The following is a 21,334-nucleotide window of genomic DNA, read 5'->3' as shown; positions in this document are numbered from 1 at the left end:
CTGTGGAGTGTTAAGTGTTCTTTAAAGTTGCTAATATTTAAAATGAATACTGAATATTATTGCAGAAGTGTCACCACTCCTTTCTTGACCAGTCCTCTCTTCCTACATAACCACATACAAGCTTTTCAGCTGTGTGATATGTACAGTGAAGTTTCAGTGTTTTTAAATGGGCTTGATTTATGTTCCCAAAGGCAATAATCTCTTGTATGCCTGCTGCTTACACATAAACAATGAAAAAATCTTTTTGCCTTTCTTTCAGGGTGCCAGCCTTTTCTGAAGGGTATCTTGTGTGTGGTCTGTGTACTTACATATTCTTTGTGTTAGCATAATGTCTTGTGGCTTGTTAGACTGGCTCCAAAGTTTGTTGCTGCTTCTACTCGCAGTGATAAGTTACTTCAAAACCAGTGATAGTCTGTGTTGTGACTAAAACAGGAAATCAGTTTTTCACTGTTATTCAGCTATTTATTCTTGCTATGTGCCTCGTGGTGGTGGTGTTTATCTGGCTGTGCTGTGTTTGGGGTCAATTCTTTGGTCCAGCAAGAAACTTTTTATTTTTGCAGAGTCATTTTCAGCTGGATAAAGCTTAGCACCTGACTTCCCAAAAAGAATCGATGGCATAGGGATAGGTCAGGAGGGATGACTGGGGATGTGGCACAAACAATATCAGTCACTGTCAGTGGAATGAATTTGTGCCAGAACAAAGTGAATAGCTACGTATTGAACTATGGAGTGCAATGAAGGATTTCTGTAAAGTTGACCTGTAAAGTGAATGTTGAATGTAAACAAATGCTTTTATAATCAGATGCATGCCAAAGGTGGTCAGGTGTAATAAAGGAAGGGAATGGAATGGATATAAATGCAATATTGCTGTTTGCCCTGGCAGCTGACGCTGTGCTACCTGAACTGCTGAAATACAGCCCAGAAAGATGTGACTCTTCTTCACTCACACTCTACCCTTACACTGTCTACAGTTAAGAGAATTGCAGATATGCTTTACCTTGTTTCTTGAATTTTACCAATTTTAAATGCATGTGAATAGAAAATAAGTATAAAGTTATATTAAATTAATCAATTTAAAGGTAAACTTGTGGGTGTTTTCTGGATTTTTTTGCTTAAAATATTTTGGAGTGGAAGAAGACAATTGAAATACATTTTAAACTTAAACAAGTTCCAAGTGGAAAGAAGCCAAGAGTCCTTGCCTTTTTACCTTTAGAATATTCACTTGTAAATAATGTAGATGTTTCTAAAGTTTAATGCTGATATTTTATTCTTATGTAATGAAATATAGTATTTACAGAAAAAAAAGTGAATGCTTAATAATTGTTTTGAAACTCCTAGGAGATGATTTAGATTAATCTGTTGGCACATTATTGTTAAACCAAGTGTTGAAGAAATAGCTTTGAATTTCAATTCAATATTTAATTTCCAAAATTGATGTAATTTTGTGGAAAGAATCAAGTGTGTTTTTATAATGTTAATATCTTCTTTCCTTTTTTTTTTTTTTTTTCATTCTCCTAGGGTAAAATCTGGGTGTACAAAAACCCCATGCCATTGCTATCATTTCCTGGACTGAAAAACTGCTGCTTCTATACCCTATTAAAACCTCTTTGGGTTTGTGTTTTTGGGTGTTTGTTTTTTGTGCTTTTTGGTTTTGTGAGGTGTTTTTGTAATTTGGTGGATTTTGTTTGGGTCTTGTTGGTTTGGAGGTCTTTTTTGGGTTGATTGATTGGTTGGGTTTGGTTTTGTTTTTTTTTAGAATTATTGGAATTTGAGAAGTAGATTTAGTTAGGTTACTTTGTTCTGCGATACTGTCCAATCTACTTTCTTGGCTATTCTGAGTGCACTACTACACCACCAGATTTATTTTTCTTTCAGCAGGTGCTTAGATTGGCCAGCAGAGAACATCTTAGAACAGTATTGCAGAACATTTTGTGGTTTTCTTTGTTTAATTGTTGTCTGCACTGGTAAAGGTGCCTGGGATATCCATGAATGTCTTGTCTCTTCATTGAGCTAGAACCAAATTTATTAGTTATGTTCGTACACAAAAATTTGAAGAAATTAAAGGACAGTCCATATAGTTTTAGGTGCTCTGTATGTGAACCTTAAAATTTATTTGAAATGAGATTTGATCATAAAATTGGTTTGAATTTGGCTAAGAAATTCTTTGTCCAAAATAGTATATGTGCAGCTGCTTCTGCTTTGGCTTGTTGCATCCCTAGATCAGAGAGCAACATGTGGTTTAGTCTGTATCAATTGACTCCATTTTTAGCTCTTGGTTTAGAATAGGCTATTCCATAGTTTTTGGTAGAATGTAAATCCCATGGTGTGTGGTGCCATGAGTAAAATCTGTGCTGTGCAATGTTAATCCTTGTCAGGTCAGTCCCAAACAGATCCATAACTGATAAACACAAATAGATGAAACAAGTATCATACAGTGATTCTGAATTTATTTTGGGCTGTGCAAGATAACCTGTAGTTTCTATGCTTTGTACTTTGATTAGTCTGATAAAACATGATGTGGTTTCTGTTTCTAGAGAGATACACTTTGCTGGGATTTTTTTACTAGCCCTGTACAGAAACTAAAACTCTGATTGGAGATCTCCCCTTTATCCCTCCTCCCCTTTCTTGCAAAAGAGGCTGGATAGGAAGCACCTTTGTTTCTACTTGTTGTTAGGCATTGCAGAAACACTTTTGTAATTAAGGAAAAGTAGTACTAAATTTAGCATGTAATTAATGTGTTGCTGAACAAAATTACTAGTTTTACAGTAATAATTTTAGAAACTTTTATGTCACTGCAAAGGTGTCTTATTGCACATCAAGAAAGAAATGAACAGGTTTGGAACTTTCAAAGTACATCTAAAGGTATTTTATTTGGTTTGTGGGGTTTTTTTGTATTTGCAGTATTTATTTCACATATGGGTTATTTCATACATACAGATAAAATACTATGTTTTCTGAGTGATTATTGCTATCCCAGTAAAATATCTTTTGATGTTAAAATATCTTTTGATGTTATTTGATATGAGTTGTGAATCATGTTAGTATTTCAGTTTTGAAGTTCATAGTGTGTTTGGGTTTTTTGTAATTTTCAGGGTTGTGTAAAGCATCTAATTTATCTATACTCACTGGGATGCAATTTATTAGGTAGGAAAAATACCATCAAAATCTGTTGTACAAATTGGCTCTTTAAAGCTGAAGATTTTATAAACACACTTCTCAAAATATGTTTTGAATTTGCCAAGGAAAAATGTATCACATTAATCCTTCAATTTTTTTTATTGCAGTGAATAGTTAGAGAACAAAGTTATGTAATCTCATTTCAGGGAAAAAAAAGCTTTTATGAAAATCTTATGAAACACTCTTTGTAATGCAATACCAATTAACTTGTGCAGTGTTCAACCCTGCAAATGGGGAGAAATAAGCAATGTAGAACTTATAGCTCTTGTTAAATTGCTTTGTCAACTGTTGTTGCAATCCTCCAGGAATCTCCACATTGCTTCCCAGAATGAATTAAATTTGAGCTACTTTTTCTAGTTATGCAGCTGAAGCGGCTCAAGAGAACTATTGGAATATGCAAAGAATAGCATATTGCACCTAGGCTTCGACAATAGAATTTATGTTGCTGTGAATACTGAAAGAGCTCCTGGAAGTCCAACCACATAAGCTTGAAAAGACATTTATAGCTTGTTTCCCAGTTGGTTTTCTGTCCTAAGGGGGGGTGGGAAGATCATCTCAGGTGAAAGACAAGTACAAGTAGGGATTTGGCATATATATGTCAAATATATAAAATGAAAATGCAATGGAGTTTTGTCTAAAGCTAGGCTGCTGAAACTTAAATATTCAAGCAAGAACTTAGGTATTTGAAAATTCATTTAAGAATTTGTTATTGGATTCCTTCTGGTTTTCTCTGGAATTCAGAATGTGATACAGAATTACTTGTTATCTGTGTTAGGCTGAGTAAGCCTTATGGAAGTAACTTGCCTCCAAATCCTGAAATCATTGAATATATTCTGGAATATTACTGCTGAAATGCCTTAACTAGAGGAATGTAAAATATGAATTTCGAGGTTTCCAAAATTTGGATAAGCTTTCAGTGCCTTTATCTTATAGGCAAAAGTTCTGGCTTTGTACTTGGATATATTGGATCCCTTGAGCCTGAAGTTTTTCTCATAGCTTAAAGGACCCTTCCTGTGTAATTGTGTCATGATTACTTTGTATCAGTGACATTAGGAGGAACTTTTTTCAACCTGTCTGTGCTGGTGCTGTCTTCCTTTGACTTTCACGTTTCCAGACACCAGAAAATGGGCAGTGGTGATGCATTTTGATTGTTAGTTGGAACCATGGGGGAGTTAGTAAAAGTAATTTTAAAGCTAATTTTGCTAGGACTTAGTCACAGCTGTGAGCCAGCGCTAAACCTGTTCAAATGGCCTTCTTTATTGCTGCACTATTTTTAGGTTGAAAAGGCTATCTTTAGAAACGTCTTTATTTGGTGAATGTTGTAGGGATATAGTTCACATACTCTCCCACAAGCATCCAGGGAGAACTTTGAAAAAACTGTAGGACTCTTCTGATATTGCATAACAGTCATGCTGCAGTTCTAAATTGTTCCAGTTGGTACCAGGCATCTTTACTGAGAGCCTCAGAGTGAAGACCAACAGAAGATTTGTGTGGCAACTACTGTATCTTCTTTTAGAAAAAGTTCTTACAGCTGAACTGCAGGTGGATGTTAGTTCTAACAAAATGTTGGCTAGACTGGTTTGGTGGTGTTAAAATTCTTCAATTTGTGTATCAATAAGAATAGGCACACAAGTATTTCTGAAAGAACAGCTGCCTTCTTTTGAAAGGAGTTTTAGGTGTCAGTGGTAGAAATGCAAGTCTGAAATAGTTTGGATTTAGAGCTTTATCTCATGCCAGTGGATGTTACAATAAAAATATGTTCATGTGATAAGGAGCAGATAGTTATACCAGGATGTACCATGGCCAGGACAAAGACTAATTGTTGAGTATGTGTGTACCAAATGAGTGTTTTTTCTAGCCTAATTACCTGAGTATCTGCAGTTTATCTGTGGTCATGCAGAATGGACCACAGTGAAAGACCTATGTCATTACATGAATTAAGTATAGTGTGAACTTTGTGTTGTACCAGTACCATAAAATTTTTCTTCGCATGTTAGAATTCATAGTTAAAGGATTAGTGAATGGCTTTGGCTGCAGCATTCATCTGTGTAGCCTTGTACTTCAGCATAAGAAAAAAGAAAAATGGACTACAGTTGTGTGTGTGCAGAAGGTAAAAAAGCAAATGAAATGTAACTGGCCATGAGAATGACCCTCTAGGTTTTGTCTTTCAGGAGTAATGTCTTGTGAATTGGTAGATAATTGATTGTAGAGTCCTCACCACTGAACACTTTGAAGCTGTGACTGGACAGGGTGCTGGGTGATCTCAGCAAGGCTCCCTTTCCCATGAAAGACTGGACTAGACAGGTCAGGCTGCTGCACAGTTCTGTGATCATTATAACTGGACAAATACTCTGCTGAAATATTTCTTGTGAGATCTGATTACTGTAGAGAAGTGTGGCTTTTGAACACTCTTTGAAGAGATATTGAGTAATCCAGCCTCATCTGCTCCCAGGACTACTTTTCAGGATCCTGTGACCCTCACCATAATCCTCATCTTTTCCCACTTTCATCAGTTATTGTGTCGAACTCCCAATTAAAATCTGGCATTAAAAATGCAAACAGATCTAATGTTTATCTTCTGTGGGCCTGAAAAGTAATGGATTTTTTTCCTGATGAAAACAAAGTCTGCTAGACTGTCCTCTGTCACAGTTAACTAGATCATCAATTATCAGACTCAAATGAGCAGAATTTCCAATGCTAAAGTGTCACTGGTCCATGACAGGATCAATAAACTTTAGCCTTCCTTGGTTTGAAATTGGCATTTTCAGCTGGAATTATGGCTACAGGCTTCTTAAGGTAGTGTGATAAATACAAAGTAGATATGAAGGGGTTTTCCCATGAAATATACTGAATATTCAAATTCTTCGTAGCTCTTACAAGGGGAAAAGGTAGGCAATTTGTTGGAAGGTGCCAAGAGTTGGACATTTCATTTTCAGTTTCATAAATCACAGGATAGAGAATAAATGCATGTTGTCTAATGAATCAATGTTATTAAGCTCTTGAATACTCTACATAGCACATTCTTTACCAATGCTATTTTTTAGAAGTAAAATATAACTGGTTTTAAAGTGTATTATCTATTTTTATAATTTTGGGTGACTGATGCATCAACTAGATATTTTGCCTTGGTGAAGGAGCTCTTTGATCCTTCAGATATGGACAGTTGCACAGATTTTTTTCAGTATAAAATGAATTTCAAGTTAAACACAAAAGGAGAAAAAGAAACCTCTGTAGGAGTATTTGTCTGTTTATCCTTCAGATATTGTACCACAGGTTAATAATATTTAATGACAAGAAAACCCTTACAGCTACACTCACCATCTCTCTTTTGTGCCTTTAGTCTTCTCTTTTTAAATTACACAACTGTCTTAAACATGACTTTGCCTGTTCTGAGATAACCGTAGTAGATACTCCAAAGTATATTTTAAAAATATTTTTTACAGTTGTTCTTTCATGTGCTCTCTACCCTTAAGCTTTAGGAGTAAGGACAAAACAACTTTGAAACAGCTGTGGTCTAAGCCATGATTGTGTGACGGTCCTTTGTGACCCTGACTCTTCAGCTGTTGTGCTGCCTTTATTAGGAACGAGTGTTAATGAGCTCATGGCTGGAGTTACTGGAGGGAGTCTCTGTGGGTTTGAGAAACTTCTCACCTTCTCCAGAAAGCTTGAAGTGACCAAGGAGTTGCCATGGGTACTGTTTATTACTAGAGGGGGCATTAGCTTTGTGGGTTTAGGAGATTTCCTGGAGGTGGGCCTACTTTTTCTCACAATGTTTATATATAGAGGCTTTAAGCCTTCAGAACCAGAAGTGAGAAGTGTCTGTACTTGAGTTTCACAGGTGTTCTCAGCTGAAATGCTCTTGACTTGAATTTTAACGCTAAAGAGTGTGATTATGAAAAGCATCATATGTGCTGCTTGTAAAATATTATCAATAATATCTTTCTGTATGCAATTTCAGTCATGTTCTCTTAATTGTCTAATGCTTTTCCCTGCAGTATTTCCAAGTCTTATATATCTATTTTATTCTACCATAAGATATAGTTCAATGTGGAATTTATTATTCATTGAATAAGCACATCACTTGGTTTTCTTATTCTTGGGGAAATAGAAATCTTATTTTCAGTTAAACTTGAAAGGTATTTTTCTATAATTGAAGCTTTCATCTTGCAGCTGTTTCCGCTGTTGAATCATTTAATCCTTTTTCTGATTCCTTTGCTGCTCAGCCTCTTAAGTTACGAGCCATGTGGAGATACGGCTTTATAATGGCAGTCATACATGGACAGGTGACTCATTTCAGTAACCACAAACTATTTTATAGAGCACTGGCTGAGATATTATTGTTAGCAGGGACACAGAGCCCTGCCCACAGTGTCATGGTGCAGTTCTGTCTGTCTGCACTGTCACTCCACCCTGGCCTTGGACAGGCCCTGGGGATATCCCAGCTGTCAGCTCAAATACAAACCTTGGGAGGCAAATGTGGGATGGAATCTAGTGAGACATTCAAGCTGAACTCAGAAGCACGAGATCACTTGCTAGTGATAGTGAAATCCCTTGGAGATGGACCCTGGTAGTGCCTTTTATAAGATGGCTGAAAATCTCAATGTGTTAAACAGTTTAAGCTAAAACTCTAGTTTATGTATGGATTTATATATTTGTGTGCATATAGACCATTACATATATGGTTTATGCACAAAGTACATATTAGAAATCCAGCTCAAGCTCTTCCTTTTGAGCATGTACAAGTTGGATATTGTAATTCAGAATTATTTTATTACATGATACTGACTTTGGTCTATTGAGATTGCTTCATGATATTATGCATCATGCAAAAATATCATCTGAATTCTATTTTCACTTAAAAGATGATGTTGCATTTGAATATAATGACTCCAGACTTTCTGGAGTCTAACATTAAGCAGTTTTGTGATCATGTGTAGAATGATTTGCAGTAAACTAAATAGCTTAAGAAATTTGATCACTTTATTCTTAAGCTATTTGTGCCTGCTTTCTCAGCTGTGAGTGTGGGTGTTACTGACGTATGAGTTAAATTCAAAAAGAAAAAAAGGTGTGTTATTGTACCTTTAGTAGCAATTGATTGAGAATCCTTGTGTAACCATTTAAAATGCTGAAGTTAGCAGCATATATGACAAAAAAGGCAGTTGTGCAATTCCTGCTTTTACTAAGACTTTGTTTCAATACTGTGATCAACTTTAGTCTTATTTGATATTAGTCTTGTGTGCTTGAATTTTCAACAGCTGGGTTTTTCAGACTCTGGCCTTGAGAGAGCACTAAATTGAACTTGGTTGGGGTTATCTACCTTTCTTTTTTCTGTCTTCTGATTGTTTCCCATATGCAGGTAACATGCTGCTGTTTCAGTGCTCCACACTCAGTGATGGCACAGCTTTATTAACTGCAAAAACACAATGGTGATGGTGTGAGCAAGGACTGTCAGCTCGTGGGGCCTCTTGTCCCACTTTCCTTGAACTTCAGTCCAATTTAGGTTGCAGAGTCGATGGGTTACCTACTTGTACTTTGGTCAAGCATTAAAATAAAATGGCATAAAAAGCTTTCCTTTTCCTGAAAAGTGGCAGCAGGGTAGGAAAGCCTACAGTTTGTGAGGTTGTTGACCAAATTTAAGCATTCATTTCACATTCTTATGTTTAGGGATTCTACATTTGAGTGATTTGTGTGTATGAGAGCTGTGTAAGGTCACATAACATGTATCCAGATTGCTGAAAATCATGGGGAAGCCTGGCTGCTCTGCTGTGCTTTCTTTTCTAAACCCTTAATAAGATTAGTGAAACCTTTGTGAACCAAAGAAAAACTCTCACCTTGTCCCTTGCCTAACCTGGATCTCATGTGCCTCTTTTAAAGCAGCTCCTTGTTTTGCACACTGAAAACTCTTGATTTTTCAGTTGCATTAGGGTTAAAGTAGGTGGAAAGTGTACTGTATGTGTTTTTAAAAAACCCCAAACAAACCAAAACAAACAACTCCCTCTTTCTCTCTTTGCTTGTCAGATTGCATGTACAGGGAAGGCCAAAAAGATGATCTCTGATCCTAATATTTAAGTATGATACTTCCAGGTAGCTTAGACCAATGAATTTAGTACATGGTAAGGAGCCAGTTCATTATATTTATTACAAAAAAAAAAATTACATGTTTTAGGGAATGTTTAATTCTACTAAGTCAGCAGCTCATGTTTTATAGATTACTAAGTTGTAAGTAGAGGTCTTCTGACCTTGTTACAGTAATTACCATTTCAGGACCAGAAAATTTAATTGCCTAGAAACATGAGAAGACCTGCCTAAAGTTTACCTCAGATTCACTGAGCTGAAAATCTGTTTAAATAGAATTCAAGAGTTTCTTTTGTCAGTGACCATGTTAATGAAACTAAGTATTGAGTAACCTTCTCTCCAACTTTAACACAGCCAAGCTGTCACTCGTGCGCCGGGGTCGGGGCAGGAACGGGCGAGAGCAGGATCACAGCAAAGGCAAAGAAGGCTTTATTCCAAAGAACCGCGCAGTTTTTATAGAGTGGTACGATAGGTTCTGTTCTATTGGCTGGCTAACAGAAACATCTTTCTCATGCACTGTCCTTGAGAGGAACAGAAAAATAAAGTAGAAAAACAGCACCTGCAAATTGTTTATAGTCAACAAGTTATGACATCTTTTCAGCTCCCTAGAACTTCTCACAAGCCGCTGTGAGAAACGCTTGCTGTTTCTCTCTCTCTGTCCCATGGCATCCACACCAAGCAATTTAAATTCTCCTAATAGTTCTTTCGAAGCTGCATTCAGTTTGCTTTAAAATCTGAATTAATCTTATTTAATCTTAAATATGAAATACAGTCACATGCTCTTTTGTGCTGTTACAGTATAGCATTGATTTTAAACACTTGAATAGATCTTTTATTGTTCCTAAATGAATAATTACTTATTTAACTTACTGTAAAGAAGGATAGCTGAAGTTAAATGTGCCTGTGGTTTTCTTTCTTCATTTACGAGTTGTATTCTGAAGAGATCTGTATATTTTGTATCAGTTCCAAAAATGAAATTGATGAAATGGTGCATAATCTGATGACTGTCATAGCTGAAAATGTTGCTTTTAAGTTGTAAGGCCATCTTGTTTAGCAGTTGAACATTGATAGTGTTTTCCCCAAATGCTGAACTACCCTTTAATGTATTTTGAGAGTCAAAGAATGTTGCATGATGATTTGACCTGCTTTTTGTCAGCGTGGCTGTGGCAGTGAGGGGATAATGCCGCAGAAAAAATTGGTAATTATGGAAACTACTGTTTAAAGCCTTTTCCCAGCTTTGATGTGAGCCAACAGTTACGGAAGTGGTCATTTAATTTCTGCTTTAGGCTACAAGTCCTGGGGTACAGTTCTTTGCCAGCTTTGGCTGTCCCTTGAGCAAAAGATATACTAGCAATTAATTTCTGATGTTATAGGCTACTTGTGTTGAGGATCTAGCTTAGAAAATTGCTGGGTTTGCTTACTAAAGAACAATCCATTCAGCTCCAAGGAGTTTTGTGTGGAAATGTGATGTATTGTTTATATCAAATACAACATGAGCACATTGTGGTCTGTTATTTTACTGTCTGGGGGTCTTCTCTTTCACTTCCAGCAATGTCTTTCTGAAACACTCCATAGGAAGGTCTGTTATTCTTTGTGTTTTCTCTTTATCCATGGTAAGGAAATCATCACTTCCCCTTTTCCTTTTATTTATATCTCCAAAAAGTGACAGAAAAATTCACTAGTACTTGAAGAGTTCACAGATTTTCATGGGTTCATCCATGCAGGTTCTCCTGCCCCAGTCAGCCTTCCTAGTTTTTGCCAATCATAGTCATCTGTATCTCTCTAAGATAAGCAGAAAATAGGGTATTCTGGCATGCTGTTAATGCACAGATTTAGTTTCTAACAGTGATTTAGGCTTTGGAAACAAGTCTGTGTTAAAGACTAGGCTGAATTTGGTTCAGGTGAGGTATCTGAATTGGTTCTTTCCTCAAGTAAAGAAACTTATCTCCTCAGTGCAACCTTCAGATTCAAGAAGACTGCCCTGTTTCCCCTTCATTTAGGGGTTTAGATATACTTCTATTCAATGCATGTCAGTATTTCATTAATTAATACTACAGCTCTGTATTTCCTGAGATGGAAAAGTACAGCTTTTGACTATGAAACACTGAAACGACACATCTGTTTCCTAAGTGACGCATCTGCAAAGTGTGCCTACGTGTTTCACTGAAATATTTAAAAACACTCTCTTCCACTGAAGCCAGTTGTATGATTAAAAATACTTCCCCTTAAAATGGACCACCCATGATCTTACCTAAAGGTTATAGTACACCAAATATTCAGCTTTGCAGCTACACAGAACCATATGATGACTGAAAACCCTGTGTTATTTTGAGTGCTGCAGTGTGGAGGGGGGAGGAAAGACATTAACTTGAGCTACAAGGTTTTCATCAGCCCACAGGAAGTGCTAAAGTACACGCTGATGAGAGAATTGTGTTTGTGGAAATGGAGGTTGGGCAGTGCTGTGCAGGTACTGTGGTTATTTATGCAGTTATGCTGCCCAGCTCCATAGCTGGAAAAAATACAAGTGAATTAAGGCATGTCTTTTCAGGTAAATAGCTTGTAAACAGAATGTGGAATGACTTTTCAAACAACTGCCATAGTTGCTTTTTCCTACCAAAATGTACTCTACTGTGTCACAGCTGATACAAAAGTATTTTTGGCTGAGTGTGATGATTTGTAATGTTTGTTTGAATGTAAGAGAGTGTGTTAATCATGTTTGAACTGATGGCTCTGGGCTCATACAGCCTGCTGTCCACAACACACATCCATTTCTAGAATGGTTATTGTATTGCTTTTTATTTATGTCCTTTTGTGAGGTTTCTGTTTTGAAGTAGAGCAGTGTTCATGCTGGGTGGTCACATAAGTAAGTTTTGATGTCTGAGGCAGTGCTTCTTTTAATGTCCTATTTTGCTTCTTAATTATAGGTCATTTTAGAGCAGTTGTGTGTGTGTCACTGCTCTCTGCAACTGTTTTGTCAGTGCAGCTGGAAATGCTGTTTCATGTTTCCTCTCCTGGAGAATCCATCAATATCCTGATCTGCACTCTCCTCGTTTTTGCACTGTTGTAAAATTCTACTGAAACTAAATATGAAATATATATGCTTTAGACATTTCCCTTGACATTTTACAAAAATAAGTTTTCATTATGAGTGTATATAGCAAGCCATCTAATTCTACTAGATTAGGGAATTAAAGGGTCAGTTAAAGAGTCAATTATTTATTTTTAAAAGTATCTGGACAGTTAAAGATTTCTTGCTAACGAAATGCTTACAAAATGTAATTTGCAAGTTGAAGACGTGGTCTTTTGCTGCCTTCATGCTTTTTTTGAAACAAATGCAAAAGCATTTATATCAATTTTATTTATTTAGGAGGGATGGCAAGATATTATGGTTAATTTCATTTTGGGAGACTGACAGGACATATAAATTAGTTTGTGATATCACGGGCGTTACAAAAGTGAACATTCTGAAAGGGTGAAGACCTGTAATTAAATTAAAATTCTTTCTGCATGTTATCATTTTAATCACTTGATCCTAAACAGTAGGAAACCTCTGATTTGAAAAATCAAAGAATACTTTTTAATATTATTTTAATTGACAAATAATCCTGAGTTCTTCTGCTGGTTTTCTGGCAGTAAAATTTACTCAAAGCCAAATTTTATGCACTTTTTTCCTTGCAGTGAAGAAAACATTAATGTGGATTCTTCCCTCATACCTCCAGATTAAAAAAAAGTATAGTCTGAAAATGTTAAGAATTGTTTTAAAGAGATGCAAATATTTTAAAGCTCCCCACATCACTTCATCAACGTTGCATCTTAGCTGGTATATCTATGCCATTTAAAGCATGTATTTTGCAGTGTTAATAATTTCTGTGGTCAGTGTCTAACTTTAAATAAAAACCTCTGCAAAGCCTCTGAAGGCAATTAATAGCTTCCCTGGTTAGAACAAAAATTGCACAATTAAAATAATACACCTACATGCATTGGCTTGTCAAGCTGAGAATAAAAAATAATTTTTCCCCAAAGTCAGTGTTGCTATTTCAAGTATCTCCTGGTTAATTGGAAAAATGCAGAGGGAGGCTCTGCTGGCAGCATGTGGGAGCTCTTAGGGATGGTTAGGTCATGAATGTGCAAAAAACCAGCATGTGTAACAGCAGCATGTCTAACCAGCATGTCTGGCCACTAATTATGGGGAGGGAGGACAGGAGATAAGAGCTGCTAACTCCTGGGCTCTGCCAGTCTGCTTTGGAGTGTGAGAACGAGGTTTTGTTTTACATGGGTGAAACAAATTGTGCAGGCTAAGAGTCTTCTTGAGAATGTTGAGTTGTTGCCTCATGTTTCAGATACACTTCTGTGCTGTGTGTTACTCCAATTGTTTGATCAGTAATTTCAAGTTTCATTTATTTAATAAAATAATCCATAATGACCAAAATGTTTTTTTTTACTCCTTTTATTATGCATCGTGAAATGTATCTGCTGTAAGATTTCATCTCACAGTGTTAATGTGCCTGAAGAGTTTAATTTTAGAGGCTGTCTCCTCTCTAGAGTTGTGGGGGATTTTTTTACATGTGGTAATTATCATAGAAGTTTAATCTCTTCAGTGATCTTCTGATGTGTGCTGAAACTATGGCTTGAATGTGTGTTCATGGCTTGTATATTTGGGGCAGTGAATGTGTGCTACTTTCAGTGGTTTCACGTTCAGCATTTAACAGACGTGGGCATGGGGAAATATAATCCAATACCAAGGAGGTTGTTGTGGACCAAGCAACCTAAAACTCAGGGTTTCCTTAACTGAGAAGTGCAGAGGGTTATGTTACTCAGGGTTATGAACGACAACTATGAACTGATAGCTTTTTGTTATTTAATGTCATTTTATGTTATTTGCTAATTGAAAAATGTCTAGGTGGCAAATTATTCAGTTACCCAAACTAGAAAATCTAGGAATAAGCATTGCTCTCAGTCTCAGAGGAGTGTGCCTGGTAGGAAATAAGTTTGCAGAGTCTGTAACAGCATGCATTTCCTAGATTCCTTCCTTTAGTGCTCACGGTTCACCAAATAGGTTGCTGTCAACTTCTTTCCAAAAATCAGTTGGTGTGTGGCTCTGCCAACTATAACATAGTGGCTGAATTCCCCGAGAAACAGTGTTTCAATTTCCTTTTATGGACTTTTCTCTAGTGTTTGTTGCTGTAGTTGTTTTCTCTTGTGTTTGTCTCTGATGGAGACTAAGGGATTATCTTAAATCCCTGTGGAGGAGGGTGCTATTCTGCCTATTTTATAGATTGAAGAAGAGCTAGGCCCAAGCCATCAATTTGAGACTCTACCTTTAAAAATCTAAAGCCTAACTTCTGTTAATAAAATGCAGTCATGTGTACTGATTGCAATTAGAAGACTTCACAGCATTGAGTAGCAGTGATTAATCATTGATGCATTTCTTCCCTTCACCCAGGGGCTGGAGGTTTTTTGGTGTCACTTGAATGTGTAAACCAAACTGTTCTTTTTTTCCTGTATTTACTTTTCATATTAATTCATGGACTTTACAGTGTCAGTAGCTATGAATAACAGCTTTTGTTACATGATTTCACAATATTGCTAAAGTTATGTCACTTTTTTTCTATGTAAACAGTAAACAGATTCCAACCCTGAAGAAACTGAGAACTCTTATAGAGCAAGTTCTTTGGACAAAATAGAAAAGAAAGTAAGATCTAAATTGCTTTATTTAACCAGAGAATGCAATTGGGCATATTCATGGCAGGTACACTTGGTAGCAAACCACAGTAGTTCACACTTAAAGCATAGATTGTATTTATTTCTGTACAAGGAAGTCTTGTTTCCTTCTGTGTGGAACAAAACCTGAGACTTCAGTGAATAATAACGAAAAATATTATAGCTGAAAGTTCTTAGGAGCAGCTAATTGGAAGTTGAGGCATGTCCTTATACATAAGTAATACCCCTTAGTCATGAAACTTGGACTCTTGATGAATCAGATCCATGGCGACAAATGCTGTCATTCCAAAAATAAGTTTAAAAGGTAATGTGACCAGGTGCTTTTCCTTTCTAGAGGCCAATAGACCATCTCTGTCTCAGCTTGCATCTCTAGAGTCCTTGGAGAACATGCATGGCAACACCATTTGGTTTTCTAAGTATGGATTTTTTTTTTTCCTTCTGTATCTCGAGGATAGTTAATCACTGGAATAGGTTGCATAGAGAGGTTGTGCCATCTCCATCCCTGGTGGTTTTCAAGATCCATCTGTATGAAAGCTGTGAGCAACCTGTGCTGATCGTGCTTGGAAGATTGTGTCACTCTGAGATGTTTCCCTGTTGTGGACCAGTTTGTCACCTAGGGCCACAGTTTAGTGATGCTTTAAAGCAGCCTATTTTACATGGGACTGTAATTAGATTTATTTTTTTGTAATGCTGTCTTTTTGAGTATAGTGAAATATATTTTCAAAATAAACATCATCTTCCAAAAGAAGTCAGGATGTTAAAATCTCACTTTAAATAACCCTACCTGTTTCACAGTAAGAGTTCATCAAAGTTACTTGTTATTAAAAGCCTGAGGGATTTTAACTGAAGGATTTCTTTAAAAGCTTTTTCCCATCTTCCTGTTGAAAAATGCCTTAAGAGAGATTTTGAGATTCACTGCATTATTTTAGCTTCTTAACAGCATGCATTTGTTGCATCAAAAAAAAAAACCCAATTACTTTAACAAGAACAAAGCTAGGAATTTTGCAAATTGCTTTCAAAGTAATATCAAAAACCAACTTCTTGAGAGCAGAGGCAGCATCTTGTGTTCAGCTGCTTTTGTGTGTGGTATCTGAAGGTCTGCTTGCTCGTTATTAGTTAATATTTTCTAAAATCCTCCTTGTGTGTTAAGCCCTCAGGATGTTTATAGCACTTCTTTTCACACAGTGGGGCACTGGCAGTGAGGAAGAAATTCAAGGTCTGTAGCGTAAAGCATGGTTAGAATGTTCCCTAAGAGGAAGCTTAAAAAAAAAAGCCACATTCATTTATTGAGGTCCATTTCCTTGTGGCAAAGATCAATGTATCCTAATTTACAAGAATTGCTTAAAAGTCAGGGCCAAGAAACTGGAGCCTTGTTTGTTTGCATCATTTCCGTAGCTATTACAGTATGTGCTGTTTAGGATGGAGTTACTTTCTGCACTTGGACTTTGTGACTTATTTTTAGCCTGTATAAGCTCTTGTGACTAAAGTGTGTTTGTGACAAAAGGCAGCAGGGGCTCTGAACTGGTAAGGCTTTCTCTGGGCTGCTTTTTTTGATGGCTGCAGCACTGTGCTACTGTTTGCTTAGCAGCTGGGGACAAGGAAAAGGCGCTAAAGAGATGTGCCTGGAGTTGTGGAATGAGGAGAAAAAGAGTGGATGAAGCCAAACTGTTGTGAGAATATAGGAAGTGGGTGCGGGCACTGTGCTTTCTATGGAGTTATTGGTTCTGCTGCAATCCAGCTGACCAAAGAACCCCCAGCTCTGTCTGTGCAGGTGAATCTTGTGGAGAATCTGTGCAGAACTCATCTTTCTTGGTGTATCCATCTAAATTTTTTAGATTTTATGTGACATCTGTAGTTGTTCATAGGTTTTCTTTTATAGTAAAATGGAAGACCCTGCAAAACAAAAAAAAAGTGCAGTGAACTTTACTTGTGAAACCTCTGCAAACTCACTTGGAGGATAGGAGGACCAAACCCTGACGAAAAATGTGCTAAAGGCCTGGCTTCTGTAATAATTCTGTTTTGTGAAGATAGCATGACTCACACCACTTAATGTTCCTATCTCAGTATACAGTTTATTTTTAAATAGGGCTGTAAAAACTGTTTTTCTGTACCAGTTGTTGCTATGACTTCACAATGTTTCCCTAAATACGCTTGCTCATACTTTCTCACAGCATAGTATTTGGCATATTAAAACCTTAATTCCATCAGTATTTCCTGAGTGCTGATCGTTTTAATGCTTCTATGGAAAAAAAGGATAACTCCATGTATTATGTAGTTCTAGTTGAGGAGGAATAAAAGGGTTTTTTTAAAACCCAGTCACCACAACCTGTTCCTTCATTTAAGAAAATGTTCCTTTTCAGTCCTTCCATGTAACTTTTCAGAGTAAATTTATAGGAATGATATAGTTTAAGCTATTTTGTTAAAGGTAAGTGGACGCTGTATTATTACTTCAGAACATTTTCATTGTCTTTTTTTTATCTGTAATTGGAGGGAAAAAATACTGCTAGTGTGGTTCAGGAGAGTGGGATGGATGACTGCATGGGATGGGCTGAAACTTTAAGTTTATACTTCAGAGTTTCTTTTTCCAAGTTGCTGAACTCTGCAGCTGTTTGACAGATCTCTTCCAAAAGGCAGTGAACACTTTGGTTGAAAGATCTTGCTGTAGAGGAGAAAAAACTTCCCTCACCCTTCCTGACAACCTTCGGAACCTCATTCCTGCCTCGTTCTGCATGGCATGCCTGGCTGTTTAATTTTAAACTATTCTTATGAATTGGTCCAGCTAGTTGCAAGCTTACTGCAGTTTGGTTTCCTCCTTATACTGTCTGGTTTCCTCCTTTATAGCTGTCTAAAAAGGATGAGGAAAAATACACTTGTGTTATCACAGATGTAATCTTTGCTTTCCTCAATGTATTGTAAAAATTGCAAGGGATAAAATATATCTGGAAAGAACACATTCCATGTAAAGGTGTGCTGCTAGAGAAACTGACAATTGCATAATGTTTAAACTTTTCCCTCTTGACTCAGTAAAAGCAAGGTAGAAAAGCTGTTTTCTTTGGTAATTACTAATAACATAATTAAAGATTGTTACACTAATACGTAAAAATAATTTGCCTCTAAATGATTTTCCTTTCTAGTTTGTCATTTTGTAGAACCCTTAATATATTTTGGCTTTCTTTAAAAATAGAATTCTAACAATTGATGTTCCTGTTATGGTTTTTAGTTCCATATTCAGTGTAAGGTTATGTAAGCTTTTTGTGAATTGCATTACGTAAATGAATTGGGTGAAAAACTGATAAGGAGAAACATCTTGTCTTCCCAGCCAGAGTAATTTTGTTATGTTTGTGCTGCAACTGTCCAAAGAACTATTTTGTTTCAGTAGCTGGGTTTTGTTGTGAACAAGTGCCTACCCTTATGGCACGGTTATTCTCAGTGTATCCCAGAAATGCTAATTTAGTGTTGAATTTTCCTTGCCTGGGAGGCTTTCAGTGCTGTTTCTCTCAGCAGCTTGTCATAACCACTGGGCAGGAAGGTCAGATTTGGAGAGGTTTTCAGCCCCCTTTTGGAAGGGCCATGGTATTTTAGGGGAAGCAAGATTGACAAGACGAAAAAAAAGAGAGAGGGCTTCAACTTACAGACTACTGATAAAAGTATTTATCCACCAAGGAGTGGATAAAATCTATTTACCTGTATATATCCCTCATAGTGGTTAGAGATAAACTTGTCAGGAGACATCCAAACAGGGGAACCTGGTGAAATATCTGCTGAGATCAGACAGGGATTTGTGTGTGTGTTTTGGGAGGCAGCTGTTTCCTTTCTCTCCTACCTCTTGGTCTCCAGCCCACAAACTGCCTTTGTGGATGCAAGTGTCTGGATTTTTGTCTCAGTTATGTTTTTGATGTTAATCTTACATGTTAGCTTGTAACAAGGGTTACAAGCTTGTTACAACCCTAACCTTTTTCATACCTAGTCATTCATAAAGTCATCTGCTTCGATGAAGATAGATTATATTTTTCTTCACTGCAGCTGTGTCTATAAAAGTGAAAATGCCTGAATTGTTAAAACAATGACTTATTTCTAATAAAGCTCAGAATTTGGAGCTGATGGGTTTTCTGTTTGTTTGTTTTGCTAAAATAGAACAATGACAAGAAGACATTTATTTTTCTTTAAATCATCAAATTTTAGCCTTAAATATTTTTGGTGGGTTTCATTGTATAACAGATTTCCAGTGGAAAAGGAGTAGGACTCAGTGCAGGTTACTGTTGCAGAAGCAAAGGTCACCTGATTGTCTTGTAGGAATACTTTGAAAGTGGAGTAGTTAATGAGTAAGCATCTCACTGCTCAATCTTTTCTTTTGGTTATGATAGGAAATTTTATCATTAAATGATATTTTGTCATTAAATTATCATTAAATGAACTCAAGAGTCTAGTGAAATGTGATAAAAGCAGATGTATTGAGTGTTTTCTGGACAACCAATGTCAGGATAAGAGCTACAAACTGTGGGGTAGAAGTTTTCTGTTCCAAAATGCCCTGTGTGGTTACCTCTTTTTATTTGGCATCTCTAGATATCAAAATACTGAATGAAGTTGCTTAAGATAATTTTTTTTTCATAACTTCAAAACTCCATTATTAATGCTCATAATTTTTTTTTTTTTACAGATTCTGAAGGTGTTTAAGCTCTGAATACTTACAAGCTCTTCATATATAACAATGTCTGGCTCATATGATGATTCCGTTGGAGTAGAAGTTTCTAGTGATAGCTTCTGGGAGGTAATCAAAATGTTCTGTTCAATATTTTGATTTTATTTTTTACTTCTGTTGTAGAAAATCTGATTTTTGTGCAGTGTAAGTTGTGGAGAGAGCTGCAATACAAGACACATTGGTTATTGTGATCTGCAGAAATAGCCTTCAGGGTAAAAATTACCTTTTGGATTTTGACCTATTTCTTTTGAGGGCTTTAATGGGCACAAACTTGAGGATCATCCACTTAGGTATGGTATGGAATTCAGAATTGAACCTTTGTCAATTTTTATTGTCAAGGAAGGCCTTATGTGAGTAGCTTTTAAAATGATCAGTTAAATCTGAAGTAACTGTTCCAAGCTACTGTAAATGTATATAAATTACAAAAGTAAGATACTGTGTGGATGTACTGCCTGTCTCCTCTTTGTATCTAGATAAAAGTATAAACTTTCTTGAGACAAGATATTCTTATCTCAGTGTAAAAGCATACATACAGAAAGAGAATATGAAGTACTTTGTAATATCAGCAATTTGTACTGCCCCGATCTGACGGAGACTTTCAGATGCTGTGATAATTTAAGCCCTGAAGAAAGGAAAATTCATAAAGCAGAAATACTTTTACAAAAACAAGTCTTTTTCTTTGAGTAAAGAGAAAGGTTTGGCAGTGTCAATACTGACACAATTGGAGGTAAGTACACTGTCCAAATTAGCTGTAATCAGTAGGACAAACTTTTGCCATTTGAGAGGGAGGTCTTTTGAGCTTGAACTAGAGCAAACATGAAAATGGCTTGGGGGAACCTGTCTGAATTTACTAGAGACCTATGTTACACAGCTTGATTTTGGTGACCTGATACTGTACTTCCTTTGAAATGTAAGCTTTTCTAGACTGCTGAACTGTGCTGTTTGTGGTGACAGCATATTACATTTTGGTGCAGATCTCCCATGTTTTTTCAGTATATTCTCTAAAAGGCCTAATGCTAGTGAGGATCTGTTGAGTACAGTTTTTTGAGGAGATGATTACTATTATGTTAAATATATCTGTCTTATTTATAAAGAAATTCTTTTCAAGTCAGTGTATTTTAAGCCTTGACCCTTTTTGTTGTAGGGGTGCTCTGTAGGATGACTGCAGACAGGCTGTGGGACCATTTGATGTATAACCACAAAGATTGTTCTTGTTGAAACGATAATTGGAAAGTCATGGCAATCAGGTGAAATTCCAGGTGACAGGAAAGAGTGAAACATTGTACCTGGCTTTAAAAGGGGTAGAAAGAAGAACCCTGAGAACTACTGCTCTTGGAGGTGACTCTCAACTGGCTGTGATCCTGAACAATCTGAGCTATCACACCTGCTTTGAGCAGGGGATTGGGCTACCTTATCTCCAGAGGGTCCTTCCAACCTCAGTTTTACTGTGTGGTTTGTTTTATGCTGAGGCAACTTTCTGAGCAGGCTTGCTTGCTAGAAGTGTTTCAAAATAAAATGAGGAGGCAGGCAGGAAAAAAGAATTCTGGAGGGATATTTTGATGTGTGTTGAGATATTTTGATGTGCGTTGTGCATCGTATACTTGGCAGTAGAACATGATTTCTGGCTGGCTGTTCTGTACCAAGCTGTTGTCTTCCATCAAA

At 36.7% G+C, this 21,334-nt stretch overlaps 1 protein-coding gene across 5 annotated transcripts in view; it reads left to right on the top strand.

Annotated features, from left to right (window-relative positions):
* Window positions 1-21,334, top strand: part of PACSIN2 (protein kinase C and casein kinase substrate in neurons 2) — a 55,882-nt gene that overhangs the window by 8,136 nt on the left and 26,412 nt on the right. For 4 of the 5 annotated variants that reach the window (XM_071422616.1, XM_071422611.1, XM_071422612.1 and 1 more), the window contains exon 2: window positions 19,631-19,741. In XM_071422616.1, coding sequence (XP_071278717.1) covers window positions 19,682-19,741 — 60 coding nt within the window. In that variant the 5' untranslated portion in view covers window positions 19,631-19,681. Of the gene's footprint in view, window positions 1-17,375; window positions 17,399-19,630; window positions 19,742-21,334 lie in introns of those variants that run through there. The other variant, XM_071422614.1, reaches the window with a different exon arrangement.

The sequence above is a fragment of the Agelaius tricolor genome, unplaced genomic scaffold (assembly GCF_023055355.1).
Source record: "Agelaius tricolor isolate 1412-34295 unplaced genomic scaffold, bAgeTri1.0.p SCAF_3, whole genome shotgun sequence".
Lineage (NCBI taxonomy): Eukaryota > Metazoa > Chordata > Aves > Passeriformes > Icteridae > Agelaius > Agelaius tricolor.
The sequence above is the reverse complement of the archived record's forward strand: the minus strand, read 5'-3'. Positions and strand labels throughout refer to the sequence as shown.